General features: G+C 44.9%; 1 protein-coding gene across 17 annotated transcripts in view; it reads right to left on the bottom strand.

Annotated features, from left to right (window-relative positions):
- The window catches only part of MYT1L (myelin transcription factor 1 like), a 1,655,431-nt gene that overhangs the window by 521,126 nt on the left and 1,108,060 nt on the right, over positions 1 to 26,245 (bottom strand). For all 17 annotated transcript variants that reach the window (XR_011260403.1, XM_069606035.1, XM_069606050.1 and 14 more), the window contains one exon: positions 24,856 to 25,812. Coding sequence is in view for 16 of the 17 variants with exons in the window: in XM_069606035.1 (XP_069462136.1) it covers positions 24,856 to 25,812 (957 nt within the window). In the remaining variant the exon portion in view is untranslated. The remainder of the gene's footprint in view (positions 1 to 24,855; positions 25,813 to 26,245) is intronic.

The following is a 26,245-nucleotide window of genomic DNA, read 5'->3' as shown; positions in this document are numbered from 1 at the left end:
TGATACCCGTTTGTGCAGCAAATAGTCTTCCAATGGTCACCACATACTTATAAGCTTGCACGTGGGCTATAACATTTTAACAAACACCTCAAATAGTCAGTAATGTCTTATCTCCCAAAGATATCTGTCTCTTTTCTTTTGCAGTGCCCAGTAAATGCAGATTGTGATACCTTTGATTGGACTAAATGAAAAGTACTACACAGAGATGAACCATGCATTAGCTTCCAAAGTCCCACAGACTTCTTCATCAAATGGTGCAGGGAAATGCCAATATTATTCCTGGGGACAGTTCCATGTTTCTGCTTACATCCTAAACAAAGGCACAAAGAGGCATCACAATGTCTAGTAATGGGGTTGTTTCAATAATACACAAGTTGTTATTATGTGTCAATCAGTACTTCCAAATGCTGATTTAAGTACATGCATAGGGGATTCTCTAAAATTGTTACCACACCACCTGTTTATACAGGTTTGTTTATCAAATTTGCCATTAGGCATTTTAAGCATGTCAAGGCTAGGGTAGGTTTCATAGCAGTTCATCCAATTTAAGGAATATTATCTATTGTCTAATGTGCAACCTGCAGTGAGGGAAGGGCACATGTATATGTGCTTTACGTATATCAGAGGTAATGGTATATGTCTATTGTTTCTTATGCACAAGCCCTTATGTTCATTGATACTCTGTGATGTGTTGGTGATCTCTATGTTGTTTGTATCTTAAAAACATGTTACATGGAAAGTATGGGGCTCCCTATAAAGGACATTCTGCTATATCAAAACATGCATTGCAGAAACTGTAGAAAAGAAAGTGGTAATTCTTTGCACAGGCAAAACAATGCTGATAATCATATAATCACAAGAACCCCTATTGACCTCTTCTGTCACAATACGATTCCCGCAACACATCATGCGGCTTGCTGAGGATTCCCTGGGCACACCATTTTATAGGGAAACAGGAATCTTTGGTAGTAATATTAGGTGCCCATTGGTAATCTTCTACATATCCGAGATATCTGCATATCCTAGAATCTCTTGGCCCCCCCCTGGGTTCCTCAGTACTGAACATTCCTGGCCTGTACTATGAATATAAAGCGTGAATAAACAACCGAGGTTGGAGCCTCCGATGACAGCAGCCAAACAGGAGCACTTTAAAACTCAATGCCATCAGAATTCTTGCCTAACCTTTGCCTAGAAATTAAGGTAATTAGGCAAGGAAGGAGGGAAAAAGGATAGAATATGAAAGGATGCATTCAAAGATCCCATTTTATGCATTTATTTTTATTTATTGAACATTTGTATGGCGCCTATACAGCAAAAAGTGATTCTAGGCGCCACAAGACAAAGGGGAGGGGGACAGAGGAGAAAACAAAAATAATGGTCCTTCTAGGCCTTGTGACATTCGAATTGTGCAAGTGCAGCGACAAGAAGTGCAGGGAGAGGAGGCAGGTCAGGGAAGAAGGTATGGGATGCGGGAAGGGGGAGGCGAGGGAAGTGCAGGAGGGAAGGGGCCCCAGGGGCAGGGCAAGTGCCAGGGGAACCAGGGTTAAGGGTCAAACTAATGTGAGGGCAGTGGTGGACCAGACTCAGTGGTTAGTCAGGAACGGGTGCCCAAGGGCAAGGGGTGGTAATAGAGGTGCTGAGGTAAGAATCATAAGGGACCAGGAAACCAGTTGCAGTGACGGGGGAAATTCGAATGGCAGGGTGAGAGGGAGGGAGGAGGAGAAAAGGAAAGTCCTGAGAAGCTCCGGGAGCTAGAGGTGATCTGGCTAAAGTCTGAAAGAGTCAGGGAGGACGTTCTAGATGGAAGCTTCTGCCGAAGAAAGAGATCTACCACCCATTCTCTGCTTGGAACAGACATCTGATCTGCAGAGAGTTGAAGCTAGAAGACCGAAAGACTCTAGCAGGGAGGTATTTGGGGAGAGAAAGTTGAATGTAGCGAGGTCCCAGGCTCCAGAAAGCCTTGTGGATGATGTAGAGGGTCTTGATTGTGATCCTTGCAGCCACCAGGAGCCAGTGGAGAGATTTTAGGGCTGGAGAAATGTGGTCCCTGGGCTTGAGGCCTAGGGTAAGTCTTGCTGTCCTGTTCTGGATAAGTTGAAGAAAGAGGGAGGAAAGAGGCAGATTGAGGAAGAGGCTGTTGCAGTCGTCCACTCTGGAGAAGACCAGAGCTCTGGAGACATTAAGCTTCAGAGAGAAGGTGAGGAAAGGGAGAATTCCTCTGAGGAGGTGAAGATGAAAGTGGGCCTTCTTGGCAAGGGCAGCGATATGAGTTGAGAAGAAGAGAGAGGAATCTAAGATGACACCCAAGGAGGGCAGCCAGGGAGTAGGAGGGAAGGAGGGAGGAGGAGTCCCAATGAGGAGGATCTCTGTGTTACTGGCATTGGGACATAGATTGTTAGCAGCACAATCGGTAATGGGAGAGGAAGGAGAGGAGGTAGAGGAGGGAAATTTAAAGGAGAGCTGTGTGTCATCAGCATAACACTCTAAATGAAGATAGAAGGTGGAGATCAAGGTGACGGAGAGGGGCAAGATCGATGTTGAAAAGCTACAGCAAGAGGATAGAGCCCTGAGGGACACCACAAGTAGATAGTGAGGTGGAGGAGAGAAAATAGCTCAGTTGAACCTGGGAGGGATGATCAGAAAGAAAAGAGTTCAACCAATCCAGTGCCCAGTCAGTGATGTCCCATAAGCTAGAGGGCCAACCCAATGTCGTCATATTGCATTAGATACCCATTACAGAGAGAGTGAGGTTTCCTGAACCGCTCTGTAAAGTGGTGTTGAGCTCTCAGTTGAGTGAAACTAATGGGAAACCCATTTAAAGGGAACGATGAGTGGCATGGGAACATGAGCATTTAAATCTATATGTTCAGATGTTTTAATACTGCGTTAGTCAAAGAAACATTATATTTTGTGCTCTTAAACAAGATATTCCAAGGGTATATTTAATGAGCAAACCTGTACTTTTGTTTGCTGGCTTGAGGAAGAATGCCATGTGGCCTGAACAACTAGCAGATACACATTTCAGTTAGCCTAATGACAGTGTCCCCTCTGCAATATCTTGTGTTGTATTTTGATTTAAAAAAAAACTACTCAGTTTACAATGTAAGGAATATTACAATTGTAGACTGTTTTTCAAATGTTCAGTTTTCTTTTCTCTCCCACAAAAATCCCTACAATATTTATCTGCACATCAGATGTCTGTCTAAAATAAATAAAATTCAACATATCTCAAATAATTCAATTAGCAATTATTATCTAAAAAATAGCTCCCTCAACTAAACGTTCAAATACATAATGTGCGTGACTGTAATACAGTACCTGAAACCTAAAGCAAACAGCAGGCAGATCCAGAGGTGCTCCTAGATATTCATCTACCAAGAGACCTTTCTAAGCAAATTTTATATGTTACACATAGTGCTAGATCTTGGGACTTGATGGCCCTCTTTCTAGTAGCACCCCGTGTTGCCCGTACAATAGGATACAATAGTTATTAAAACAACAGACCCACATGAGGAACCATACCATAACGTTTCATGTTTAGGGTTTCCTGATTGGCCACAATATAACATTAATTATTTTGAGGCATCCATCTGCGTGTACTCTATACACTTCAAGTGTAGGTTTAACCGCTTTGTTATCATGAATTGTGCCAAGCTTATGTATAGCTGAATTACAGTGCACTAAAGCTGGATTAATCATCTCTAAAGCACTTTAGAGCTACTAAATCAGAAGCCCACATTTTCAAATGTGGATACCTCTTCAATTTGCCATGGGGATATCCAATTGCTGCAGGTTATGCTGAGATAGAGGACATACCATGACCTTAGTCTTTTTCTCTGATAATAGATAGTCTCATTTCATCTGCTATAGCTGCAAAAAGACTGACATGTTTTTTGACGGCTACCAGGACTTAGATATGGTATCATCCACATAAAACATACTTGCACGCAGGGAAGATTACTCAGCCAATCAAATGGCTGGAAGAGTGGACTAGAATACACAGTGTACGGCATGCTCTTTTCAGCCACCTGAGGCCAGTCCCTGGATGGTACCATCTTGATTGAGTATAGGCTTGCTCGCTACAATCTTAATATTATATGCATATAATGCATCAGATACAGCAAATGCATTAGTGACAGAGACCTCAGTCCTGTTCTCTAGTACCTGAATGTATCTGTTCTTTAGTTCTCTAGCTTCAGCATCATACCATCCCTCCTTCCGGGATTTCCCTAATCTACTTGCATGAATGAGTTTATACTACTGGGCACCACACACACTATTTATTATGGAAGGAATTCAATATCTTCGTGGCCCCTTGAGCAAGGGAATCTAAGGCACTTTTTACTGGTTAGAGTTAGGCATACATTTGCTTAATAGAATAATTCCATTAATTTCAAGTAATGGCAGATTATGCACAAATAAATTGGCTGTTATATCACTCTTCATGCCGGAGCCCAGCCTCTAATCTCAGTACTGGGTATTGAAGCCATGCTGCTAGGCGTCGTGTTGCTTTCAAGACAAGCATGTTGACCCTGAGCGATGCTCCCAGTACACTGCTACAAGAAAAGGGCACTGTTTGATATGATATGACAGGTTATTTATAACATGCTTAATACCCAGAGGTTTCTAAACACGGGCCCGGGGATTGAACCTGTGGTGCTCCGTGTCGTCTTGCTTCCAATGCGAGCATATTGCCCCTGCGCTATCCTCCCAGGACGAGTGACAATTTTCTTGAAAGTGGGGACCCACACATCCTCTTGGAATATCACTGGCAAATGATCACTCTTGAATTTGAGAAGACTCTCTAGTTGATTTATCTTATACCAATCTTTGATATTCCATAACATTTAATCATTAAACCTATGAGCAGATCTTTTCACGCAAATCATTACCCCAGTAAATCCTTGGGAACCCTGCCATTCCAGACAGAGCATTCTTCCCTGATCCAGATCTGAGCCATAGGAAGATCATATCGGTGTTGTCCTTTGTGTTTAAGCAGTGTTGTCTGTGGAATTCTCCATATCTCACCCTCCTCGTCTAGTAAGCCATTTATGATTGGGAGACCTTTGAGTTGTAGTTGAAACCTATTATTACTTACATAAAGCCCCCTGATCGCAGCCATGTCATTCCATTTCCAAGCTTCCTTTCAAAGCTTTGCAGATTAGCCATAACATTTGTGCCCTCAAGTTTATTATGGATATTTATGAGTAAAAGGAAGCATGCTGTGATCAACCCCACTAGCAGCGCTCAAATATGGCTGTACAAGCAATCTAACTCTTCACGGTCTCCAAAATAAGACATTTAAACCAAGTGAGGAGCTTTCCATTCATGCTACCCCTGAGTCTCTTTTTTACAGAAAACCAAAAGAGGCAATATCCATCAATAATGACATATTCCATTGCCCATGTTTCTTTAAAGGCAATGGTAGGAAATGCAGTTATATGCCCTGCCCAGTCATAGTCCCTTAGGTGGTTTGAAATTCCAGATATGTTGCACATTGCTATTTTAGTGAAAAGTGATCAGGCCTCCAATTAACTCTTCGTTAGGATATTGAAATTGATACGAGGAAGATCACTGACCTGTTATCACGTGGGGGGCATTGCATGGGGGTCAAAACATCATACATTCTCAGTTAATTCTTCCTCCCCTGAGCTATTCACATTCAATGTAATGCTTGTGCTTTGAAGCACCTGTGTATAGGCACATTATAAATACGCAATAAAAAAAATAAATACAAACTTCCATAGTTTACTGATCACTCAATTTCTCTGTAGATGTCAGTGATACTGTCACCATGTCTGCTATTGGGGAGACCCTTGTATTTTGCTCCATGGTCAGAGCACCTGGTCTGCCCCTGATCCGCAGGATCTTCCCATTGACCTTCTCCCAAGGGAAGGGTACTACTATCCCCACGGATGCCGTGGACGATTCCCTTTAACTATCTCATTATTTCTAGGCTGCACGTGAATACAGCCATATAGCCAAAAGCCTGGTTGGGCCAATAGCTTATAACCTATCATCATGGATTACAGAGTAGCAACATTGCACTAATCGTATTCAGCATATACTTTGCTAATCAAACCCTCCACAGATTCACCACCACCTCTCAATTCAGTGACATTTGACATAAACATGTGACCCGGGTGCTGCTTGTCTCTGTTAGGTTTCCGGTCACCCTATTGTCCGATGGGAAACATGTTTTAGTGGCTGATTCCTTTCAATGCACGTGTCATCTGTGTCATTGAGATGCACGATATCATTCTTCCTGTTATGTGCGGGCTACCCAGGGTGTGCTGAACCACCAGACAAACCAGCCCCAATATTGACATCAGTTCAAGAGTGTTTCACTTTCTTAACTTCATCCATGCTCATATCGGGTCCCCGCTTCACTTCTCAGCTGGTCACTCAACAAGACACCACTAGGAACCCATTGACGAAGGCTAACCTGACCCCCAGAAGCCAACCTCCTTTGGACAAAAGTCCTTTTATGTCCATTAAAAGTTCCATTCCTGACCTTAGAGAGTTCTTACTTGTCCTCTTGTCCTCTTGTCATCTATTTCTTCATGGAGAGTCGCATAATGGTTTGGGCCCTTCCTTCTGCGAGTAACACTCACTACATTCAATTTCTTTGGAACGGCCAATGCAATGTCAATGATTGTACCCCTTATTATAACAATCTGCCCTGTTGGGCCCATCTGTGAATATTTAAAAGTAATGTTTGCTTGTTTTTACCACTTTCTTCAAACTCCTGCTTTTGTTGTTTGCACCAATATTTTCTGGACCTCATGGAGGTGTGTCTTATTCTGGTCAGAGCAACCTGCATCTCCCGATGTGTCGCGGACAGACTCTTTGATTGTAGATATATCAATGGTTCCAGGGGGCAAATGTATTAAATAAAGCAACGTCTTCCATGACCAAAGTGCGTGCACTTCTCATTCTACAGATCAGAGTCCCGCCTTTTGCAAATGGTTGAGCGATGACAGACTTCCTCCCAGCTTCACTTGTTTGACCAAAGTGATGCGTATGTCTGCTAGGATGTCTGCTAGGATCATGACATTTTGGACCGCATACCTTTATGTCAGGATTATAGGTAAGCTCAAAAAGTGCTAGAGGATTGATTTCTTTAAGTGAACCTTCTTTTCTGTCAACCCTACGGTTAGACCCAATATTTCTATTTCTCGGTGGGCAAAGGCTTATTTCATCTAGCGCTAGCTGTGATGTTTTTATATCAGCTGTATACAATCATTATAGTTCAGCTTCGAATTGGTTTGCAAATATTTCCCTCATCTAGGGGTTTTTACTGAACGAATTTGAGCTGGCTGCGGCTTACGCCTTTACCATATTCATGATCAAGAATCCCGGATCGTTCACTGTCAAGTTAATGCAACTGTGCTTCTCTTTCAACAATTAGGTTATTTGCTTCTTGAATGAATGGGGGCCATCGTCGGTGACAAGCTTTTGTGTCTATACATGGTGGCTGTGGCACCGCGTCTACTGCTTTAGCAGGGCTGTATTAAACATTCATCCTCTGCCATCAACTGCTCAACCACTATGTCCACTTCCACCTTAATTCCCTGCATTCCTGCTCAACATGCTTCAGCAACCAATCCAAGTTCCTTTACAACAAATAGCTGATTGTAATGCTGATAAACACATGTAACAAGAGCTTAATAGTCACAGAGTCTCAAGTTAAAAAGAGGGCTATAGCCAAGATGTTGTTACATTGCAAGATATGCTATAAAAGACTGCAGTTTGTGTTGAATCATTGGCCAAATGGGGTTAACCGCAAAGGCACTTCCCAATTTTCACCTGGCACTCTCCATTTGAGCTGCAGGTCCCCAGCATCGCGGCATCAACCGGCGGACTCCTGGTAGACTCTGCACTTACACACCACTTTGCTCAGCATCATGGAGCTGAGACCTTCTGTAATGATGGCATCAGCATTTTGTGTTCAACCAGGGTGGACCAGTGTCCCAGTGTCCTAGTGCCTACTCCCGGCATACTTCCCACTTGCACACCACTTTGTGGTACTGAGACATTTTGTGATGGCATAGTGGGGGGCTTAGCATTCAACCAGGCTGGACCGGTGCTACAGGGTCCCAGTCCCGAATCCTGGCCAACTATTCACTATCCACTTTAGCATCTCTTCCCCACTTTCAGCTTTCAGCGTTGAACTGGGCCAAACCATTGTTACAGACTCCTACTGCCGACTTCTGCCAAACTCATCACTTTTGTGCCATCTGGCCTGGTCTAGGAGTTGCAACAAAAGATGTTTTGGGCAGCAACTCCCATTTTAGCTAGCTTAATAAATGCTGAGGGTTGACGGGAGTCACAGTCCAAAAAATACAGATAACTACTGATTGAAGATCCCTGCCCTAGTCTGTACTGCCTGATCCTTGAAGGTACATATAATGTTTTTTGAAAGACATATTTAACACTGTGCCGTGTCTTCACCTGCTGTGATGCTGCCATTAGCAACATGGGCATTCATTGAACACATTAGGCACAGGTGTTTACTACACTGCTAATGGTGGCAGTGTCTGAAATGGCATTTAAAGAACGCATATAACAGCAATATGCTAATTTGATTGTGGTTGGATTCTCATGTGGTGGGATTCGATCTAAGGCTGTTCTCACTAGTAATGGTCGACTGTCATGTACATATCACTTTATTGCAGCACTATTCTTCTTGGAACGCTTCGTTTTAAGCTAATCTAATGCATACGTTTCATTGCATTCAATGTTGTTTTAACTCCTGATTATTTCAGAGTCGCATTCTTTTGTGAAAGGCTTAATCACTGTAAACCAATATCACAATGAAGATTTTTTTATTATTCTAATTTTAAAAAAGCCTGTCAATTAATCATAGAATGACGGTAAGTGCAGTTTGAATAATCAAAACAATCGCAGGAAACAATGTGAATCATCAGATACACATTGCACCTGTGAATAAAAACAGAAAGTGTTGTAGTAAATGAAATTACTATTATGTATCTAAACGTTGCAGGTTATAGCACGAATCCATGTGAATGTACTCGTCAGCTTCTAACCTCATCCGAAAGTAACGAAACAGAAGAGCCATGCTTCCTTGATTCCACCATGGTGATGCGGTCTGTAGCGCTTTCAACTCTCCACCAGCTGACAAAGCCTCTCACTGGGTAATGCATGGTTGCCAGCATCAGCAACACTTTGCAATCAAATTGTGATCGAAGTCTGACAACCATGACCCTAACCTTGCCTTAGCCCCCTTAGTCAGGCCACCCACAACCCTGCGCCTATTAACCCGGCCCCTCATAGCATAGAAGGAGGCACTCGCAATCCCCCAGCACGACCATCAACCTATCATTGGTCAATACTCACTCACTGCCTGCTCATGCCTTAGATATCTATGACCTCCTGACAATAAACAACCTCGATGCCCTTGCCATCATGGAAATTGGCTGCACGTGGCATCGGGCCCAGCTCTCTCCCTCACCTCACCACATGGTTACACTATCTTCAGGTTGAACTCCAGAGGAGGTGGAGTTTCCCTCTTAGCCAAAGACCACCAACGCATCAGACAACTCAACACCTCGCTTAACGATAATTGTGACCTCTCACTAAAAATGACTACCTCCACCAACAATACTATCACTGCCCATCGCATCTACCACCCACCTGGCCCTATCCTAAATTTTAAAGATGACCTATTTCAAACCCTAGGAGATAACATCAAGCTTTCCTTGCCAGTAATTCTTATGGGGATCTCAATTTAGGTCTCAGTGACCACACCGACCTACAAGCAACCGCAATAGCCAACTCCCTAAACACCTTAGGTTTCAGCCAGCACATCCATAAACCCATGCACATTAAAAGGTTCTCCTTGGACTGGCTAGCCGACCTCAACTGCCATAGCTCGGTCAAAGTCAACACTCGCTGCCCGTGTTCAGACCACCAAGTCGTCACTTTTACAATCCCATAAGGCCCACGAACGAAACTACCCACTAAGCTGCTATCACCATCTCTGGCCTGCAGTTCCCAAAAACTAACCTAAGACAGTCTCTCTCCATTCCTCGATACCCCCAAATATTTTTTGTGAAAGCAGCTCACCCGCCAAGAGTTAGAGGAGAACTCACAGCGGACTCTAGAGGGAGAGTATTTTGGAAGAGAGCGTTGTAGGCAGTGCGGACCCAGGCCACAGAAAGCCTTGTGGGTTATGCAGAGGGTCTTGAACTTGTTCCTTGCAGCCACGGGGAGCCAGTGGAAGGATTTCAGCACCAGAGAAATGCGGCCCTACTGCTTGAGGCCAATGATAAGTCTGAGTTGTAGAGGACGGAGAGTAGAAGTAGGAAGATTGAGAAAGAGGCTGTTGCAACAGTCCAGCCTAGAGAGTAACAGGGCTCTCGAGGTGATGAGCCTCTGGGGGAGAACCATTCATGCTCCCTGCCTGTGATGTACAGTACTTCTTGAATGTAAACACTATCACCCTAATTCGCAGAGCGTTTTCCAATGGTATTGCACCAATTTAAAAGGCTTCTGTGAATCAATCCCAATGTATTCTTTGACTCTTGCTCCCTAATACACACGGGCCTGGTTCCTAGTCCATTGTGGCACCAGGTATTTGTTGGGGTTGGGTGGGAGACAGATTGAAGGCCTTACCAAAGTGAAACAAATAAAATCATAGTGATTTGTTGTGTGCCACATCCATTGAGGGAAAGTCACTCCCTGAATTGAGTGTGACCGCGTAATAAACTGTGACATCAGTAAGGAGACTACAAGCTTGTCATTGTAATTGGTGGATTCTAGTTCTGGGTCACTTTAGCGTGGTGGCAGGTGACAGCATGTCTAGATGCGTTGGTACCGATAAATCTGGGTTTGCTGTTACTGATAAATAATAGACACATAATAGACACAAATCAGAAAAGTTTAGGGTCAGGTCTGGCTGCACAAAATGCTGGGAGCCAGGGCTGGACTGCCCCACCGGGACACCGGGACATCCCCCGGTAGGCCTCGGGTCAAAGGGCCTCTTTTCACAGAACTCGGAAGGATACATATAAAGAATGAATAACAACGATCCGACTGGGTCGTTCGCATGGAACTGGCTGCGGGTGCTGCGCATGTCTTTTCTTCAGCCCCCTCCAGGACTGACGAGCCAGACTGTATCTGCGCATGAGGCCAGGAACTGCATGTGCCTTGCCTTGCAGCCTGTCTCTGCACAGTGCACACATGCGCAGCAGCCAGGCAAGTGACAGGGGCAGGCTGCGAGTGACCTGGATGGCTGGCTGCTCTGCTCCGACCAGCGAGCTAGGCAGGCCATGCTGGGGAGGATTGCTGAACTGCGTCTGCGAGGGAGGTATGCTGGTGGCTACGAACATGGCGTGTGCGCAGGAGGTCAGGGGCTGCTCTGAGCAGGGCTTTGCAAGCACGGGCACTGAATTTACCCCTTTCTCATCTCTCCTCTCTCCCTGGTGCTAATAGCATCGCCCTCTCACCGCCTCCCTGGTAAGCACCACCCCGAAAATATTCATTGGGGAGAACTTGCCGTTGCCTTTGGTGTGCAGGAATTGCTGGGCCAGGATTGGCGGCACATTGCAGGGTGCTGAGTCTATTGTTGGGAGCATCTAGAACACCCGAGTATCCGGGGTGAAGTTCCTTCCTTGCTTCCTTCCTTCCTTCCCTGCTCCCTTCCTTGATTCCTTCCTTGCTTCCTCCCTTCCTTGCTTCCTCCCGTCCTTGCTTCCCCCTTCCTTGCTTCGTTGTGTCCTTCCTTCCCTGCTTCCTTCCTTCCTTCCCTGCTTCCTTCCTTCCTTGCTTCCCTCTTCCTTGCTTCCTTGCTCCCTTCCTTCCTTGCTTCCTTCTTTCCTTGCTTCCTTCCTGCTTCCTTCTTTCCTTGCTTCCTTCCTTGGTTCCTTGCTCCCTTCCTTGCTTCCTTCCTTCCCTGCTTCCTTCCTTGCTTCCTTGCTCCCTTCCTTGCTTCCTTCCTTCCCTGCTTCCTTGCGTCCTCCTTTCCTTGCTTCCTCCGTCCTTGCTTTCTTGCTCCCTCCCTTGCTTCCTTCCCTGCTTCCATGTATCCTCCCTTCCTCCTTCCTTGCTTCCTTCCTTCCTTCCTTTCTTCCTTCCTCCCTCCCTTCCTTTCTTCCTTCCGCCCTCCCTCCCTTCCTTCCTTCCTTCCTTCCTTCCTTCCTTCCTTCCTTCCTTCCTTCCTTCCTTCCTTCCTTCCTTCCTTCCTTCCTTCCTTCCTCCCTCCCTCTTTCCTCCCTCCCTTCCTTGCCTTCTTTCTTTCCTTCTCTCATTCCTGAAGTGTATTTCTCCCCTCCTTTTATTCCTTCTATAGTCCTTTGTTTGCTTGTTTTTTTCTTTCTTAGTCAATTTCTTTTTATTTCTCACACACTTCCTCTTTCTGCCTTTACTTCTTCTCTCTTCCTTTCTTTCTTGTTTCTCTCTTTTGTCTCTTTTTTCTTCCTTCCCTTCTTTCTAAATATTGGTCGGAATCCATGTGTTACTATGTTTCTTGTACGGCATGACCTTTATATTTTACACATGTGTTTCAAATAAAAGTTAATGTCATTTTTATTTAAAGTAGTATTAATCTTTGCAGGCAGTGTGTACTCCTCTGGGTGCCATTATATATCTGGGAGACTTTCATTTCAGCTTGACAATTAATTGGGGTTCAGGAATGGGGTGGAGGGCCCCTCACAATAAACCTGAGCAAACCCACCAGCAAATCTAAGTGTTGGGGGGCTTGGAGGAAGTGGGCCTGGTCTTGGCCGGGAACTCAAGCGCAATAGATTCTGGAATCCTGGAGTTTTGACATAGTGACCTAATGACATTGCTATGCAGAGCGCATCGTGTGGAAGCGTGACCTAATGTTCACATGTACACCATGTACTTCATTGCAAGTATCTGTGGCCCACGTGGCCGGAGCAAGGTGTGACTCTGCACCACTGGTGGATGCAGGCGCGTCAGTGAAACTGGCGTATGTTTGCACATCCACAGATTGCGCTGCTTGCAGAATACGGAGCAAGTTCAGTGTACGCCGGTGCCACAGACGTGAGCAACCTTAGCACAGACAGGCGGAAAATGCGGGTACGTGGTTGCCCATATACCACATATGCATTGCAAGTGCAACATGCGTTTAACATATGCACATACTGAGTGCGCATAAAATACACACAACTGTAAATACGCATGCTAGGTTGGAAACAAGAACAACGCGCATTGGCAGAGCCAACAGTTTGGGCTTTTTTAGGCTGAATCTGTTCCTTGTGCCCAGGGCTGGACTGGCCTATACGTAACTCTGGAGATTTTTTGGTAGCCCTCTGCACCCTGTGCCTCTTTTGTGTGGTATTTCCAAATGTTCCCATAGGAAAAGGGTTGGGCTTGCTGAAAATGTGTAATATGGGGCCACTTTGAAAATCATTTCCAGGGCCTCTTTTGATTACCAGTCCACCCCTGCTGGGAGCTAAAGAGGGGACTAATGTGGAGGAGGAATACATGGCTGCTCAAACTAAGGGTTGCTTGCAGTGGTTTCATGTGGACAGATGCAAGCTGCATTGTAAAATGTAATGGACTGAACAAATTCCCTAGGTAACGGCCCTACTTTTGGCTGTTCCTCTGAAATGTTTTAGTTTTTAATGTTACTTTATTAGGTGGTTAGGACATCAAAGTACACACAAAGCTGCACATATCAGGTCATCTTGTTTTTCTCCTTACCCTACCCTTTTCTTTTCAGGATTCTGAAGCACCAAGAGACCATGGAAATGGCAGATGTGCTATATAACATAGCATGACATAATGCATTATAACATAACATTCTAATGGAAATGTGCAACATTAGGTCTTTTCTTATTATATTACTATTCAATCAGAAAAAAAAGAGCTATTGCTCATCTGGTGTGAGTCAATACTACCTCTTACTCATAAAACAGACTTGACAATTACTTGATCAAATAATGGTTGTTTTTTAAAATTCACTGTAGATATTTGCATCTTTCTGACTTATTTTCACCATGATCTAATCTTTACATGTATTTGATTGCCACAGCTCCTTGCCTTTCATACGGATGATAGAAAATGTGCCTTGAATAGGTGCCAAACTAATTTTCCTATGGATGTTCAAAGCTCAAGTCTCTGTTATTTATGGTGGGTCAGGGAATTTACATTTATCGATACAAGTTATTGATTGGGAATACTTTCCAACCAAATAACAACAGGGTAGAATAACCATGTGTTACCACCCAAAGGGCACAGATAAATGTTTAAAAACAGATATACACAGTCGGCCTCATTGCAAGTATGCCAGTGCGGTAATAACGTGCCGGTAATAATGTTAACCGGCACATTTCGGCACTCGCATATGAAAAGTTTGGTGGTGGGGTGGACTAGCTGCAAGTAAATCCTGCCATGGAGTCCTATGGCACTCCATGGAGCGGGGAATACCCACCGATCCCGGCATTGGTCAAGTCATATTAGCGCATCTGCCAATGCTGGTTACACTGACATTATTTCCAGTGCAAGTACTCCACAAATGCATTTTAAATGGTGCTCATATGATTATGCATGTGCAAATAAAGTTAATACATGTGCACATTTACTGCAATTCCACCGCTGTTCTAACTCAAACCAACCCCTTACGTACCATTAATGTAAAAAACTGCAGTGAGATCATTAGGTTGCAAATTATGAATTTATATATATATATTTTCAACTTCAAGTGCACTTAATAGATTTGAGAAACCTGAAGTCCTGTATCTGTTCGAAAGAGGGGTCAGGGACAGAGTTATGAATGTGAATCCCAAACGATGCGAATAGAATACGTGATGACCGGGCGCTGTTGCACCGAGACACAGTTCACTGACCTCCTAGGTGCCACCAGAATGGGCCTGTTGAAGGAAATAAAAGGCGCTGCGTTTTTCAATCCGATGAAAACAAGCCCTTGAACCATATTTATAAAACGTGTCTCTCTTTTCTTCTCACCACTGTGTCTCCTTGGAAACCTGAAGTATTCTTTACAGACTAGAGCCTCGCAGCAGCATCTCTCCGGGAATTCCCTATTTTCTATTGCGTAGAATCCAACTGGTTTAACGCATTTCCACCGAGCTTCTCAGTAAGACAACGAGGGAAGGCGTTTGCCTTTGCCCCTGTGTCGCTCGCAAGGCTCAGTCACATGTACACATGCAGAAACTGTGTTTGTATCTGCCAAATCACTTTAGCACACGCGTGCTGTCAATGGTGCTAATGCGATTGAACATGGACATTCAGTGCTTGCAGATGATACACCATCATACCACGTCAATCCGAGCCCTGTGTGCCTCGCGCACCGAGCGACCCCTTCCTGGTGTTCCCTCTCCCTCCCGCCCCCCAGCTCCCATTGGTTAACTTGCCCTGTTGTTCCTGGGCCTAGCAACCCAGCCAGTGGAATCCCTCCCACCTCCCCTGATTGGTTGTTTTCCCTTCCTGGTTTAGGCCTAGTCCCACACCGCTGCCTGCGCCCCCTCCTTTCACCCAGGCACCCAGGTGAGTGAATCTGCGAGTTGGAGCACTGCTGCCCACTCGCTTTGGGCACACAGCATCGGCAGACCCGGGTGAGTGTGTTGAGCTCCGGACCCCTTTGGGCCTCCATTCTTGCCCATTCTACCTGAATTAGAGGTCCCCCCAGGCCCGTGTGCGCCCCCCTCTCCAACCTGCTTCCATTTCCTCATCCCCGCTGCACCCGCCCCCAGGCCTGCCTCCGTTCCCGTCTTAATTCCTCTTGTGCTCCTCCCCACCCCCTCCCGTTATCTCCTCCACCTCCTTGCCCGCCCACCATCCAGGATTGGCTTCCCACTAAAGCCATAAGGAACTTCTCCAGGGCAGCCCTCTGCCCGGGCAACCCCCGCAGTTAAGTACCCAAGGCAAAAGGCGGCTCCTACAGTAGCGGCTCCACAAAGTGTCTGCAGGTGTCAGCAGTGGAAGCCAGGGAAGCTAGCAGCGATCAGACACCACCAAAACTGTAAGTGTGGCATGGGTGGGATGTAGAGCAATTACTCTACTCCAGAAAGCCCCTGCCACTCTACCTTACCTTTCCATAATGAAGACTGCCAAAGACTTACACCATGCACACATAGAGAGAGCCGAGCACCAACCTAATTCAAGGCTTGACTGTAAATGTTGTTCTACATAACATTCTAACATACTTGCATTACTAACTATTGCAACTACCACAGGCAATGGTGATAATTAGCCAGCCTCACATTGAGACGGGTGTAACAATGCTAGCACGTCCCACTCTTAGTTGGAATTGTGAATGTTAGCACGTCCCACTCTTAGTTGGAATTGTGAATGTTAGCACGCCCCACTCTTAGTTGAATTGTGAATGTTAGCACGCCCCACTCTTAGTTGGAATTGTGAATGTTAGCACGCCCCACTCTTAGTTGAATTGTGAATGTTAGCACGTCCCACTCTTAGTTGGAATTGTGAATGTTAGCACGTCCCACTCTTAGTTGAATTGTAAATGTTAGCACGTCCCACTCTTAGTTGGAATTGTGAATGTTAGCACGTCCCACTCTTAGTTGGAATTGTGAATGTTAGCACGTCCCACTCTTAGTTGAATTGTGAATGTTCGCACGTCCCACTCTTAGTTGAATTGTGAATGATGGCATGTCCCACTCTTAGTTTAATTGTGAATGATAGCATGTACCACACTTAGACACAATTGTGATAAATAGCATGAGCCCTAATAGCTGAATCTAAAAAGTGTGCCTTAATTGCGTCACTGTGTTAAGGTTGAAGCTAGAGAGTGTGCTCTAATAGCTTCACTATATTAGAATGAAACTTAGAAATTGTGCCCTAATTGCGTCACTGTATTAAAGTTGCACTTAGAAAGTGTGCCCCAATAACGTCACCATATTAAAGTTGAATCTAATAAGTGTGCCCTAAGATCGTCACTGTGTTAATGTTGAATCTAGAGAGTGTGCCCTAATAGCGTCACTATGTTAAATGTAATATTAGAAATTGTGCCCTATTTGCGTCACTGTGTTAAAGCTAATCTTAGAAATTGTGCCCTAATTGCGTCACTGTGTTAAAGTTGAACTTAGAAAGTGTGATGTCAACCCTCCAGACTGCAAATTAACAAGGGGGGTCCTGGGAGTCCCTCTGCCAGACATTAGTCCTGGTTGCGAGAGACTTACCCAGAGTCTTTAGCTCACTATCTTTCACAGAGAAGAAATATCCTAAACATATCAGTATTTGTCCTGCCCTGGGGCAGTCCAGCACCGAAATGCTAGGCAATTCTCCTCCGAACAAGAGTACCAACAGCATCCCCAGACACGTGTTTCGGTCTGGTTGGACCTCATCAGTAGGGAGGAGCTGTGCCTCTCTAAGAATAGTGAGCAAGGGGTCCACGTCTGGATTCCCCTAGTAACTTAGGGTGAGACCCAAAGTTACTTGCATATGCAAATTAACAAGGGGGGTCCTGGGAGTCCCTCTGCCAGACATTAGTCCTGGTTGCGAGAGACTTACCCAGAGTCTTTAGCTCACTATCTTTCACAGAGAAGAAATATCCTAAACATATCAGTATTTGTCCTGCCCTGGGGCAGTCCAGCACCGAAATGCTAGGCAATTCTCCTCCGAACAAGAGTACCAACAGCATCCCCAGACACGTGTTTCGGTCTGGTTGGACCTCATCAGTAGGGAGGAGCTGTGCCTCTCTAAGAATAGTGAGCAAGGGGTCCACGTCTGGATTCCCCTAGTAACTTAGGGTGAGACCCAAAGTTACTTGCATATGCAAATTAACAAGGGGGGTCCTGGGAGTCCCTCTGCCAGACATTAGTCCTGGTTGCGAGAGACTTACCCAGAGTCTTTAGCTCACTATCTTTCACAGAGAAGAAATATCCTAAACATATCAGTATTTGTCCTGCCCTGGGGCAGTCCAGCACCGAAATGCTAGGCAATTCTCCTCCGAACAAGAGTACCAACAGCATCCCCAGACACGTGTTTCGGTCTGGTTGGACCTCATCAGTAGGGAGGAGCTGTGCCTCTCTAAGAATAGTGAGCAAGGGGTCCACGTCTGGATTCCCCTAGTAACTTAGGGTGAGCCCCAAAGTTACTTGCATATGCAAATTAACAAGGGGGGTCCTGGGAGTCCCTCTGCCAGACATTAGTCCTGGTTGCGAGAGACTTACCCAGAGTCTTTAGCTCACTATCTTTCACAGAGAAGAAATATCCTAAACATATCAGTATTTGTCCTGCCCTGGGGCAGTCCAGCACCGAAATGCTAGGCAATTCTCCTCCGAACAAGAGTACCAACAGCATCCCCAGACACGTGTTTCGGTCTGGTTGGACCTCATCAGTAGGGAGGAGCTGTGCCTCTCTAAGAATAGTGAGCAAGGGGTCCACGTCTGGATTCCCCTAGTAACTTAGGGTGAGACCCAAAGTTACTTGCATATGCAAATTAACAAGGGGGGTCCTGGGAGTCCCTCTGCCAGACATTAGTCCTGGTTGCGAGAGACTTACCCAGAGTCTTTAGCTCACTATCTTTCACAGAGAAGAAATATCCTAAACATATCAGTATTTGTCCTGCCCTGGGGCAGTCCAGCACCGAAATGCTAGGCAATTCTCCTCCGAACAAGAGTACCAACAGACTGAACACATTCAACTGATCTCCTCAGCACCACACCTACCGCTAAGAAGCAGCTATCAAAATAGTGCCACACCTGCTGCACACATATCCGGTGCAAACTCGCACCTTATGACTCTCTCTCTCTACTGACTTGAACTACGGTTCCTGAGGGTGTTCAAACTACCAGCGCCTTGCGATCATACCAATGGTACATAAGGCGCTCTATAAATGCAAAGTAACATAACATAACATGCCCTGGTTGACTTTAGAAGTGTGCCTAATAGCGTGCCTTGGTTGAATTTAGAAGTGCACCCAATATCCTCTCTGTACAAAGTTGAATTTAGAACCGTGCCTATTAGCGTGCCTTGGTTGAATTTAGAAGTATGCATAATATCCTCTCAGTACAAAGTTGAATTTAGAAGTGTGCCTAATAACGTACCTTGCCTGATTTTAGAAGTGTGCCAAATAACGCGCCCTGGTTAAATTTAGAAGTGTGCCAAATAGCATGCTTTGGTTGAATTTAGAAGTGCGCCCAACATCCTCTCTGTGCAAAGTGGATTTTAGAAGTATGCCTATTAACATGCCCTGCTTGACTTTAGAAGTGTACCTATTAACGTGCACTGGTTGAATTTAGAAGTGAGCCCAATATCCTCTCTGTGCAAAGTGGAATTTAGAAGTATGCCTATTAACATGCCCTCGTTGACTTTAGTAGCGTGTCTAATAGCGTGCCCGGTTGACTTTAGAAGTGTGCCTAATAGCGTGCCTTGGTTGAACTTAGAACTGCGCCCAATATCCTCTCTGTGCAAAGTGGAATTTAGAAGTATGCCTATTAACATGCCCTGGTTGACTTTTGAAAGGTTGCCTAATAGCGTGCCTTGGTTGAATTTAGAAGTGCGCCCAATATCCTCTCTGTGCAAAGTGGAATTTAAAAGTATGCCTATTAACATGCCCCGGTTTACTTTAGAAGTGTACCTATTAACGTGCACTGGTTAAATTTAGAAGTGAGCCCAATATCCTCTCTGTGCAAAGTGGAATTTAGAAGTATGCCTATTAACATGCCCTCGTTGACTTTAGTAGCGTGTCTAATAGCGTGCCCGGTTGACTTTAGAAGTGTGCCTAATAGCGTGCCTTGGTTGAACTTAGAAGTGCGCCCAATATCCTCTCTGTGCAAAGTGGAATTTAGAAGTATGCCTATTAACATGCCCTGGTTGACTTTTGAAAGGTTGCCTAATAGCGTGCCTTGGTTGAATTTAGAAGTGCGCCCAATATCCTCTCTGTGCAAAGTGGAATTTAGAAGTATGCCTATTAACATGTCCTGGTTGACTTTAGAAGTGTGCCTAATAGCATGCCTTGGTTGAACTTAGAAGTGCGCCCAATATCCTCTCTGTGCAAAGTGGAATTTAGAAGTATGCCTATTAACATGCCCTGGTTGACTTTAGAAGTGTGCCTAATAGCGTGCCTTTGATGAATTTAGAAGTGCGCCCAATATCCTCTCTGTGCAAAGTGGAATTTAGAAGTATGCCTATTAACATGCCCTGGTTGACTTTAGAAGTGTGCCTAATAGCGTGCATTGGTTGAATTTAGAAGTGTGTCCAATATCATCTCTGTGCAAAGTGGAATTTAGAAGTATGCCTATTAACATGCCCCGGTTTACTTTAGAAGTGTGCCTATTAACGTGCCCTAGTTGACTTTAGAAGTGTGCCTATTAACGTGCCCTGGTTGACTTTAGAAGTATTATGTTAATAGCGTGCCCCGGTTGATTTTAGAAGTGCGCCTAATATCCTCTCTGTCTAAAGTTGAATATAGAAGTGTGCCTAATATCCTCTTTCTGCAAAGTTGAATATAGAAGTGTGCCTAGTATCCTCTTTGTGCAAAGTTGAAGTTAGAAGTGTGCCTAATAGCGTGCCTTAGTGGAATTTAGAAGTGTGCCGATAGCGTGCCCTGGTTGTACTTAGAAGTGTGGCTTTTAGTGTGTCTTGGCTGATTTAGAAGTGTGCCTAATATCCTCTTGGTACAAAGTTGATTCTAGAAGTGTATATAACACCACCACTCTGGCATAGCGGAATTTGACAGTGTCCCCAATAACGTTCATTGTGCCAAAGTCTAGAAAGTCTGCCCAATATCGGGTGAACGGGTGAAGTGGATGCCCTATATCGGGTGCAGTATGTGGATGGAACGGGTGAAGTATGTGAATGGAACGGGTGAAGTATGTGAATGGAACGGGTGAAGTCTGTCGATGGAACGGGTGAAGTATGAGGATGGAACGGATGAACTGATGTAGAATGGGTCAAGTGGGTGGAACGGGTGAAATGGTAGAACGGATGAAGTAGGTGAATGAACGGGTTATGTGCTTGGAACCGGTGAAGTGGGCAGAACTAATGAAGTGCATGGAACGAGTGAAATGGGTGCAACTAGTTAAGTGAATGGAACGTGTGAAGATGACGTATGTGTATGGATGATGCATGGAGAAAGGATAAGATGGGTAGAACGAATGAAAGGAGTAGTGCATAAAATGATGGAGTGCGTAAAATGGTTGTAGGACATGGAATGGATGAGAGTGCATGGAACGGATGGGAGTGCATGGAAGGAATGGGAGTACATGGAACGGGTGGGAGTGCATGGAACGGGTGGGAGTGCATGGAACGGGTGGGAGTGCATGGAACAGCGTGACATACATGGAACAGTTTCGAGCACATGGAACGTCTGAAAGAGCGTTGAAAGGAACAGTCTGAGTGCCTGAAACGGTCATAATGCACGGAACAGTCGGGGTACATGGAATGGATGAAATTCATGGAACTATTAGAGTGGGTGCGATCTCAAGCACCTACAGTAAACCACCATACTCACATCTCCACGCTTACTCTCTTCTTTACACCACCATTGAAATAGAACACAGCGATACTATGACACCATTCGGTATAGCTGTTCTCATACCAGCATCTGCCTCTAACCCCCCATCACTCTAACTGAACACTGCTGGTTACACACCCCCCAGCCAGGCGTTTTCCTCAGGCCCAACGCAGCCACAATCAGTCTGCCAGAACGAACACATACTATTGACCTCTCAACCACCACACCTACCGCTAAGAAGCAGCTATTTCACGAATGCCACACCAACTGCACACATATCCGGTGCTCACACACACCTTGACTCTCTCTATTCTCTCTACTGACTTGAACTTCGGTTCCCAAGGGCGTTCAACCTACCAGCGCCTTCAGACCACACCAACGGTACATAAGGCGCTATATAAATGCAAAGTAACATAACAGAACATAACATAACGTCAGATATAGAATTTTGGCCAGAGTGATAGTGGACCTTGGTGACTTACCAGTAGCAGAAAGGGTACACACCCAGCCCTTTGCAATGCCCGCAGGACATCCCATAAGAAAATTAGGGCCTGATTTAGAAAAACACTTTTCAATGGGAAACCTCAATTGAAAAGGGCTTGGTAAATGAGGCCCATTATATCTTAATTCAAATGATCCTCAATTATATTCTGCTATATTTACAGTCTGTCAATTACATTCGGCTCAAGGTAACTAGATATTGCCAGCGGGAAATCCTGCACAGCAGAGCCTGTGCCCAACAGGACCAGTATGTGCTGAACAGATTCACATTAGGGTTTACCCCATGCAAAATCAGCTAGCCCCCTGCCTCTCCCAAGGATGTAATGCTGGCAGAGGATGTTTGGAGCATTAGGGCTTACCCCCATAGAAATGCAGCTAGCTCCCTGCTTCCTCCAAGGATGTAATGCTGCCAGAGGATGCTTGGAGCATTAGGGCTTACCCCCATGGAAACACAGCTAGCCCCCTGCCTCCTCCAAGGATGTAATGCTGGCAGAGGATGTTTGGAGCATTAGGGCTTACCCCCATGGAAATGCAGCTAGTCCCCTGCCTCCTCCAAGGATGTAATGCTGGCAGAGGATGCATGGAGCATTAGGGCTTACCCCCATGGAAATGCAGCTATCCCCCTGCCTCCTCCAAGGATGTAATGCTGGCAGAGGATGCTTGGAGCATTAGGGCTTACCCCCAAGGAAATATAGCTAGCCCTCTGCTTCATCCAAGGATGTAATGCTGGCAGAGGATGCTTGGAGCAATAGGGCTTACCCCCATGCAAAGTCAGCTAGCCACCTGCCTCCTCCAAGGATGTAATGCTGGCAGAGGATGCATGGAGCAGTAGGGTTTACCTCCATGGAAACTCAGTTAGCCCTCTGCCTCATCCAATGATGTAATGCTGGCAGAGGATGCTTGGAGCATTAGGGATCACCCCATTGAAATGCAGCTAGCTCCATGCCTCCTCCAAGGATTTAATGCTGGCAGAGGATGCTTGGAGCATTATGGCTTAACCCCATGGAAATGCAGCTAGCCCCCTGCCTCCTCCAAGGATGTAGTGCTGGCAGAGGATGCTTGGAGCAATATAGTGTCTAGCAAGAGAAGCCCACGGATGCACGTCACTGTAGAGGTTTGAATACATTGGGCCTCATTACAACTCCGGCGGTAGCCGTTCCGGTAAAAACGGCAGGCTGATGCCAGAGGCGTGTATTTTTTCTGGCGCCTGGCTATGGGGAATCACCGGGCATTACAGCCTTAGTGGTCCCTGGAGCCAGGCGTCGGAAAAAGTTACTCCCCATTCCCCTTTGAGTCCCATAGGACTCAAAGGGGAATGGGGAGGATGGATGCACCGTCACTGTGTCCAACAGTGCCAGTGCATCCGTCAAAGTCTGCGGGCGGGTGCCCTTCCGCCTGCCAGGTCAGACCTGGCGGGCATCCCACCTACAAACTTGTACTTTGCCGGTCCGGTAACAACGGTGCTGGTAATCCTACCAGCACAGTTGTTATAATGAGGCCCATTATTTCTAAAACACATGAGCGTATGGGACTTAATGATTTCCTGCCCTGCTGCATTGCTATCCGTCTTAAAATAAAACAACACTGTTTCTCTTGATCAAAACATATGTACATGTCAATACTGGAATCAAAAAATACTTTTCTGACAAACGAAAACATTTGGAATATACCCTTGTTTAAATCAGTTGGGCACTCTGAATTGTGAGATGCCTTACGAACTTTAGATGAGTAAAGCAGAGGCATGGAAGAAGGAGATTGCTATTGATCGCCTGCTAGTCCCTGATCTGCCTTGCATAGCAAATGGCTTCCATTACCTTAATATCTCAGGATAATGAATGTGCAGTCACTGCCCCTTCTTCTGGTATCGGTCATCTCTAAGGCGCGTCCTTGTGTTTCGCACAGGTGATGCTCCATTAGTGGCCGCCATTTTAGAAAGCCCCAGCAAACCTTCTCCATCCTGCTCTTAGAAATCACTTCTTCAGGGTTGAGTAACTGCTGCCTAAAGCCCCACTCATCCTCAGAAGGGCCTTGCTCTGTTTTTAATAAATATCCTGTATTCTGATTAAAATATGTGCATTATTTATCATTTCCTTCCCTGGCTCACCTTATCCATGTATTCAATTAATTTGTGGAATGCTGCTAATTTCCCCGTCCATTATGCATGCAATCATGTGTTCTGTCCCTTCATTTGATGACTCAAACTACAATGACCTAAATTAAAGTTCATTTAAGTGAATTAAGCACACACAAAATGCAAGAACATGTGTATTTAAAAGTTAGGCTATAGATCAGGTCTGAAATGGAGGGGAGTTAAAGGTTAATTATTTCAAGACCAATTTTCTTGTCTATGCAGTACCAGTCGTATCTAAACTGTAATAACTGGACACCACAGATGTGGCAAGAATATATTATTTCACTGTAAATCAACATACATACAGGTCAATACACACAATATTTTCCAATATAAGGCAATGTTCTTAATGACTGGATCAGTAAAGATTATCCATGCTAAGATGGAAATTAAAAACATTGGTTAGTATAAAGACATTGAAATCGGACAAAAAGTCGCAGGAGAGTTAGCAATGTTTTTCTTTGATTACTCTCCACCAGTAGAGGAGGTTACCTGTAATTCCAGTTTGTGCGCGTGAGTCTGTTGCATGTTTGAGGGGCCCCCATTTTGAAAAAATGCAAATCATGACCAATGTCCATTTTGTCATATTTGAAACATATTTCCATCAGCAAACAGCAAAACAATCTTTAGATGTTCCATTTTACACCGAGTAAATAATAAAAACACTTGTTTCAAATGGTGCTTCGTCCAAGTAGCTGTGCATTGTCTAGTGAACAAAATACTCTTCTGTATTACTGTTATTTTAGACATAATTAAGTAGCAAATAGGTACATGCATTTATATAGTGAAATATTACCTTTAGAATAATATGGCTTTTTGAGGTGCCTTCGCTCCTCCCCAGAAAGATGCCTGAACGGTTGCTCCTCGTAGGATCTCATGCTGTCCCTCCTGCTGGCGTCCATTGCCATTTTTTCTCTCATGGCTTTGGCTCTCTCAGTCTCTAGTGCAATGGCTTTCTCTAGAAGAGATAAGTTTCCTTTCGTCATGTCAAACACTTCCTCTGACCTGTCTGATGTTATGGAGGTGGTGTCATCATCTCTGTTATGACACCCACCCTCGTTTGCACAGCTTGCATAAGTTCTGGACCTGGGGCTCAACTGCTCCTCGAGCCTCATCAAGTTCATCATGTCGGAGTAGTTCCGGTCCGGCGTCCTTCCTTGGTAGTCTTCATCTTGCCTTATCTGCCGCATGTTCATGTTTTGTTGATGATTTCTTTCATGAGGATTTGTCTCACTGAGTTTCCGTGCTAGGTCAAAACATTGGTTCCTCAAGCACTCCAAACTGCTTAGACACACCTCCTCGTCGCTCTCCTCCACCATTTTTTCCACATGACCATTGTTCATTGACTTGCCCAACATGACAAAGTTCATGTTTCGGTTGTCTTGCTGTGATGTGTTCTCTATGTAACTCCTGTCATTCAAGTTATCTGAAAGCACCACGCTGTGCCCTTGTGCCAAGAGTTTAAGAGAGTCTACGGTTTCCCTAACAACGTCACTGTCTAAATCTAAACTGAGTTCTGTTTTTCGTCCCACATTCTCATTTTTGTCACTATCGTCTTCCAGACTATTGGACGTATTGCTGTTCATTTCCGATTCTGTCCTTGCTCTGTATGCTGCATCCTCTGCAATTTTCCCAAGATTTAACAAAGACTTAGCAACCAGCTCATCGTAATTATCATATTCATCATTATTGTTATTGTCTTTTTCTGTGTCGTGCATCAATCGAGAGTTATGACGATCCATTGGATGATGGTCTGAAAGACAAGGGAAAGAGAACAGTTGCTAGACCTTAAACTGTTGTGGCATCATGAACTAAACAAAATGTTATCCTGTTGGAAAATATCTGATTTTAAAGGCTACAGGAAATGGCAGATACTCCGATCCCCCAAAACCTCAACGAACAAGACATAATGAACGATGACTGATGCTGTCAGAAGTCCCACAGGAAGGACATTGGAACCCTTTCTATGTACATCACCTTCTTCCCCTCAGACTTGATCTGCACCTCATAAACATCACTAATACATACATTATTTAACCAAATACATATCAGTAATATACGCAGCACACAGTATGTCGTTGAGCTCATTTTGGTTATTGGACTAAATTATCACCTGTCGATCTGAACATTAATTTTGTTTCTCCAATAAGAAATTATGGAAGTCATGGAAGAATTTGTGATCGTAC

Source organism: Ambystoma mexicanum, chromosome 4p (assembly GCF_040938575.1).
Source record: "Ambystoma mexicanum isolate Mex_15411 chromosome 4p, UKY_AmexF1_1, whole genome shotgun sequence".
In the NCBI taxonomy this organism is placed as follows: Eukaryota; Metazoa; Chordata; class Amphibia; order Caudata; family Ambystomatidae; genus Ambystoma; species Ambystoma mexicanum.
The sequence above is the reverse complement of the archived record's forward strand: the minus strand, read 5'-3'. Positions and strand labels throughout refer to the sequence as shown.